We start from the raw sequence: 6,979 nt of genomic DNA on the forward strand, positions 1-6,979 counted from the left end.
TGTTGGCCCCAGGCAAAAATGTTTGAGTTCCTGTACTATACAAATGCGAGAAGGAGTGAATGTAAGACTGAAATCAATCCAGGTCCGTTAATGATACAAGTACATGGATAAAAACACAAATGCAGGAGGATGACGGTCAATACATGAATCGGAATGTAATAAGTGGGGGTGAAAATGACATATAGAAAGAGCGAGAAGATACTTGAATTAATCCAGAAACAAATGCGTAGAGAAGACCGGAGGACTGATGCAAAAGGAAAGTGCAAGAGAAAAATTTAGTGACTAATTACAAGAAGCAGATGCAGAAAACAAGAAGCTATCCTAGCTGCGAGTCGGAGACACACTTGGCTGTCGAAGCTGGGAAGTCGATAGCATTCAAGCTGATAGTCGATCGACTGCTGGGGCTGATAGAGTTCCTCCTGCTGAAAGTAGCTTCCAGGGACTAAGGAGGGATTGAGCTCGGGGAGTAGGTCCGTCATATAGTCAACGTCACCACCAGTGTTGACGTTATTGATCAGCGGGAAGTTCTGATCAGTAGAGCCAGAGAGGAAATCCATGGGGTTCGTGGATAAGTCGAATTGGTTCGAGTTAAAGGCGAACGGGTTGAATTCTGGAGCACTCGAGCCTGAGGCTATTGTGGTGGGATCAAAGTATTCGTTTGACAGCAAGGTATCAAAAGCCGCTTTGAACAACTCATCATCGGAGGTAGGGCTGTATACCGATGTCCCTAGGGATTGTTGCTGTTGTTGCGAAAATGTAGCAGCCATTGGAGTGGACTCGAGGGGGAACTGGTTTGTAGAAAATCAGTGAAAAATAGAGATGATTTGCAGAATAACCCACATTGTATACTTCGTAACCAGCAAGACTAGCTTGAGACTTCGAATCTAGGATCCAGGTGTCAGCTCCAGCGAAAGGCGGAGGGGCTCCGTTTGAATAAGGGGAGACCTCCCAACTTCCTGAGTCGAGAGAGGTGTTGAACGCGGCTATGCTGTTCACATGCCACTATTATAATCATGTGTTATGATATGTCATATGTAGTCGTATCTAGTCATTTACTATATGCGGATTCCTCTGTACTTCCTTATGTAATACTGTCATACAGTTATGTATATAAACAGGCCATATCCTGTACTGGAATCCAACTTGCTTCTCTCTTACTTTTATTGCCTCACTGAGACACTAAGCTCTACTACCAGGTATGGTGCTGGAGAGTGTTCCTACTATGCACCCCTTGCCTGCTCAACAGGTTATGGGCCCCGGATGAACACTTTGCTGAGCTCTAAGCTTGCAGCGCTCTCTGGTTTACTGTTGTCATTGACGCATCTATTTGATTGCTGTCTCTGACACAGACCTTTACCTGGCACGTCGCCTCTGGTGCTGAAGTCAATATCGCACTTAACAGTGCTGATTATGACATCGCCCAAGAGTGCTTGACATTGTAGATGACAGCTTGCTAGACATATGTCGCAGCTTGTCACTACTGGCAATGACATTCATGCCATTTTGTTTCCATCTGTTGTCTTGAGTGTTTATGAATTGCATGCTGACATTTTCTGTTGATTTTACCCAGATTACAATGTCCTCTGCACTGTTCACCGCTGTTACCACCACTTTTAAAGGTGATAACTACAACACCTGGACCCCTGAAATGGAGGCCTTTCTTCAAGCCACAGGGCTTGGATCAGCCATCACCTCTGACCCGCCTGTCGAGCCGTCTCCACTTGATACAGAAGACCTCGAAGGAATATGACGATGCACTCAAATCCTGGAAGGAGATTGATACCAAGGCTGTTGGCAACATCCGCCTCCGCCTTTCTCCGTCAATCCGCATCCTTGCTAAGGAGCTGTGGGAATTCTTGCAGAAAACCTACAAGGTCAAAGGTCTAGGCACAGTCTGTAACGACTTTGCTGCCGCCATGGCTGTCAAGGTCCCATACAAGGGAAACCCACTCACAGCTATGACTGACATTGGCATGTTCTTCTCCCGTATGGATGATGCTGACATTGGCATCCCTGCCCACCTCGAAGCTCTGATCCTTCTATCTAAGCTTCCATCACGCTATTCTGTCATTGTCGAGACTATGTCTCAACTCGGTACTGAGGAGCTCAAGAAATTGATGCTTACCAAAGTTCGTATCGCAGTTATGAACACTTTCAGTGGAGACACCATTGGCAACTCCCAACCGCAGAATGCAAACAAGTTTTTGAATGTTCATCACAAGGGAAACGATCCCAAGTTCTCCCAACGGTAGTAACCAGCAGCAAAAGGGACAGAATGGGAATGATGACTCCAACAAGAAGAAGCGTAAGCGTGGCAGTGGAAAGAACAAGAAGGCTAAGAAGAATGCAAACACTGCCCAAGCTGATGCAGACTCTATGATCTTCAGTCCGATTGGCAGTACTGTTGACTTTGGTCCGGTACGTACTGATCTTACTCCTTCTGTTCAGGATGTGCACAAGCACTCCATCCACCCTCCTCACAATCCTCCTCCTAATGCTACCTCCCTTCGTCTTCACAAGAAGACAAGGATGGCCATCAATCATGCTCGTAACATTGGCGTCCGTGCGACTGCCAAAGTCATTCGCACCCTTGAGCCAACTGGGCATATTTCGGAGTTGGACAGTGATGATGAACTTGATCCTCCGACAAAGTGCACTCGTGCAATGTCTCCTGTGGATGATGTTGAGAATGGCAGTAAGGCTTCTACGCCGCCTCCTCCATCTCCTCCTATGGACTTTGAAGTCCCAGGAACCGCCTCCTTTGATCCTGATGAGTTGATGAACTTCGACTTGGATCGTGAGATTTTGGCAATCACTGGATTCATGGACACCATGGGGTCAGTACCCTCCTCTGAGCTTGATCATACAAAATGTACTAACGCACCTTCATCGGTTGCAGTGGCGAAGACATGCAAGTCGGCGGCCTTTGAGCCTGATCTCTTGTCCCATTTGTATAATTACCATATCGATGCCAAGTATATATCCAATGAACATTTTTGTGTACATGACATTTCATACTCTGTGTGCAAGAAGTGTAAGGGTAAACAGAGAAATCAACCCAAATGGTGGATGAACGACTCTGGTTGTTCTGAACACACTACCTTTGACTTGAGTGACTTCATTGAGTATGAAGACCTTGAAGAAAAAGTGCTCATAGCAACTGCAACTACAACTGCCTACATTACTGGCGTTGGAACTGTCAAGTCCATGCCTCGGGCCTCCATTCCGCCGCTCGGTACTCCGAAGATCCACTCGTTATTGTAATCTCTTCTTATTGTTCTTTCTCGCTACACATACCCTTTTGTTCTAGTCTCTCTTTATTGTCTTTTACTCTATCCTGCAGGTACTACTCGTATAGCTCCTAGTAGTTAGTCTGGCGCTCCGCACCGCTGCGCCGTTCCGTAGATATAAATACTGCCTGTACACTACTGTAGTTCCTCAGTTTAATTATCGACTTAGATTCCCTCCTTAACTCTGTGCTCTTCTAAGTCTTCAGGCTCCCTGCCTTGAAGTACTACCTCTATAACCTTTGGACTTATAAGTTCTCTGGTTTGCTCCTCATCATCGGCGATACCGCCGCTCCGACTTGGCTGCTACTTAGCTCCTCTCTCTATACTCTCAATCTCCAGGGACTAACGGCGTAACGGCGGTGTTGTTAATAACTTCACTACTGTCCCACTCGTCTTCCGCACTTATGTCACGAAGCGGCAGAGGCGGAGTGACTAGCGGAGCAGGGAAGCGGAGTGACTAAGCAAGGCGATGAGGCGGAGCGACTAAGCAGAGCGGAGGCAAACTGGTCCCAGATAATGACAGAGATATATTGAGTATCGTAGTCATAGGTAACAATAAGTAAGCACATACCTGGTCCCAGATAATGACAGAGAGGTCAAGATGAGGGACCAGGCTGTGAGGGGTTGGCTTTATATACATAATCCGATCTGCGAGAAATGACGATGTAATACTGTACAGTTTAGGAACAAGGAAGGTGGCGGAAGCCAGTAGAAGGAGAAGGGTAACAGGTGGATCAGTAATCGATGATGGGGATCAGGTGGGTCAGTAATCGATGGGATTTGACAGTGATGTAATCGTACAAGTAAGGGCGTCGAGACGGTGAGAAAAGGAAAATGATAGGGGCTACATACTTCATGACATTACCCCCCTTCTTATGACCATTGCCCTCAATGGTCAAGGTTTTGCTGCTGTGGGGTGCTTCTTGTGGAAGGCACGAACAATTTTTGGAGCCCGGCTCAGGTTGGGCGCTGGTTCCCAGGAGTTATGCCCTGCGTCATATCCCTTCCACTTTACCAGGTATTCCAACCTCTTCCACCGGACCCGACTATCCAGGATTTCCTCTACTTCATACTCCGGTTCGTCTTCATCCTCTAGGTAGACCGGCTCTGGTGGTGGTGGTATTTCTCCATTGATAGTGTTACCTTTCCAGGGGTAGAGTTTGTCAACATGGAACACAGGATGAATGCGGTCAAGGGAGATAGGGAGGTCAAGGCGGTAGTCCAGGGGTCCAATCTTCTCCAAGATTCGGTAGGGTCCGAGCTGTCGATCTCCTAGCTTCTCGCTGGACAGTTGGAGGTTGATGTCTTCCGCACTGAGCCAGACAAAATCTCCGACTTTGAACTGGTGGGCTTTCCGTTTTCCTCGTTCGTATCCCTCTTTCTGCTGTTTTTTTCCTAAGTGCAAGGCGGCCCCTGCGTCCTGTCGGGCTTCTCGGAGTATCCGTATGCGGTCATCTACAGCTGGAATCCCACTGCGTTGTCCAACTGGGATGTTGAACAAGGGGAGATATCCGTAGGTTAGCTCAAATGGGGACATGCCTAATGCAGAATGGGTTCGTGAGTTGATTACGAATTCAGCCATTGGAAGGTGCTCTGCCCAGTCATCCTGCCGGCGACCTACATAGAGTCGAATGTATTTTTCTACTTCTTGGTTGGCGCGTTCAGTTTGACCATTAGACTGCGGGCGATACCCGGAAGTAAGATCTGATTTTATTCCCAGTCTGGCAAGTAGGGATCACATGAGTTTGGCTGCAAACTGAGGCCCACGGTCAGACTTGAAGTGAAGAGGGAGCCCATGAAGACGGAAGATTTCTTTGTAGTAGATGTCAGCAACCCCTTCTGCAGTGATGGAGCTGGTACATGGGAGGGCATGAATTTGTTTCCCATAGAGGTCTGTGCAGACTAGGACTGCGTCGTATCCTTGGGAGTTAGGTAGTTGCGTTATCAGGTCCACCCCTACCTCTTCCCATAGACCCAAGGGTACGTCTAATGGTTGAGTTACAGCTCATGGGTGTCTTTGGATTTTTTTGCGTGCGCACGTCTCGCATCCCTCTACGTACTTCTCCACAAAGGAGCGCAGTGTTGGCCACCAGAAATGGGTGCTAACTAGATCGAGTGTTCCGTGGAGCCCAGGGTGTCCGGCAGTGGGATGGTCATGGCATTGACGTAGTACTTCGGTGCGCAGATCATTGTCTGCTGGCACGTACACTCGTCCTCGGTAGTAGACCAGACCGTTGTCCTCCTCCCATTCGGCGATTCCATTGGCCAAGCGCTGTAGTCCGTGCTCTTTGACCGTTTTGAGACCTTCCAATACCTGTGCTTCCCGCTGTGAGGCCTTCCGGATGCGATCCTCTAAGGGTTTCCGTAGGATAGAAGCTGCAATTTTGGTGAAATGGTTGGGCTTAAGGACTGTCTGCTGTCGATTATCCTCATTGTCTAGTACCTGGTGCGCTGCCATACGGGAAAGAGCATCAGCCTGAGTGTTTATTCTACCAGGGCGGTGGATCATGTGGAAGTCAAACCGTGAAAGGTATAGAGCCCAGCGAGCTTGGCGGCGGGTGAGGTCTTGAGCTGTGCGCCAAAATTCGAGGTTAGAGTGATCAGTGATGATGTCAAATGGCTGGGGTAGTCCCTCCAGGAAGTTCCTCCAGTCCTTCAACGCTTCTATGATGGCTAGCATTTCCCGGTCGTAGATCTCATAGTTTCGTTCTGCTGGTTGCATAGAGGCTGATCTGAAGGCGACGGGGTGCCATTGGCCATCATCTTGCTTCTGCATGAGGGCACCGCCGGTAGCGAAGCCTGAAGCGTCTACCTCGATTCGGGTTGGTCTGTCCGGTGTCCATAGGGCTAGGATGGGTGCAGAGATGAAGGCCTCTCGGAGAGTATCAAATGCTTGTTGCTGGGTGTCCATCCAGGTGAAGGATATATCTTTCCGAGTGAGGTCGTTCAGGGGCCTGGCTATCCTTGCAAAGTTCCGGATAAAGCGTCGGTAGAAGTTAGCAAATCCAAGGAACCCTCGTAGCTCTCGAAGGTTAGTGGGGGCTGGCCAGTCGCGAACTGCAGCTACCTTTACCGGGTCCATCCTCACCTCCCCTTCTGATATAATGAGGCCTAGATATTCAATCTGTTGTTGTTCGAATTCACACCTCTCCGGTCGTAGGTATAGATCATGCTTCTCCAACCGGATTAGTACTTCCCGTACCACTCGTCGATGCTCCTGAAGATCACTGCTAAAGATGAGGATATCGTCTAGGTAAACCGCTACCTTTCCAGCTGCAATGAGGTCTGCAAATATGGCATTCATAAGTGCTTGAAACGTTGCAGGGGAGTTGGTGAGACCAAAGAACATAACCTTAGGCTCGAACAGCCCTCGTGTGGTTGCAAAGGCCCCTTTCCATTCATGGCCTTTCTTGATTCTGACATTGTTATAGCCCCAGCGTACATCAAACTTGGTGAAATATCGAGCCCCTTGAAGCCGACTAATTATGTCAGCCACCAATGGGAGGGGGTAGCGGTTCTTCACTGTGTACTCATTCAGTTTCCGGTAATCCTGTACAAAACGGAGTTTCCCATCCTTCTTCTTCACAAAGAAGACTGGGGACGAGATGGGTGATTTGGAGGGAACAATGTAGCCTTTCCGCAGATTCTCTTCCAAGAAGCGATCCAACTCCTCCTGCTCATTTAGGGAC

At 48.5% G+C, this 6,979-nt stretch overlaps 1 protein-coding gene across 1 annotated transcript; it reads right to left on the bottom strand.

The window, feature by feature from the left end:
• Positions 1-207: 207 nt before the first annotated feature.
• C8R40DRAFT_1167544 (uncharacterized protein) lies at positions 208-1,098 on the bottom strand (the record flags this gene model as incomplete). Its single annotated transcript, XM_046231037.1, has 4 exons — positions 208-282; positions 345-788; positions 841-1,002; positions 1,057-1,098. The coding sequence occupies 4 exons, from the start codon at positions 1,096-1,098 to the stop codon at positions 208-210; spliced, it is 723 nt and encodes a 240-aa protein (XP_046089238.1).
• Between the last annotated feature and the right edge of the window lie 5,881 nt (positions 1,099-6,979).

The sequence above is a fragment of the Lentinula edodes genome (genome assembly GCF_021015755.1).
Source record: "Lentinula edodes strain Le(Bin) 0899 ss11 chromosome Unknown C8R40scaffold_7, whole genome shotgun sequence".
Classification (NCBI taxonomy): domain Eukaryota; kingdom Fungi; phylum Basidiomycota; class Agaricomycetes; order Agaricales; family Omphalotaceae; genus Lentinula; species Lentinula edodes.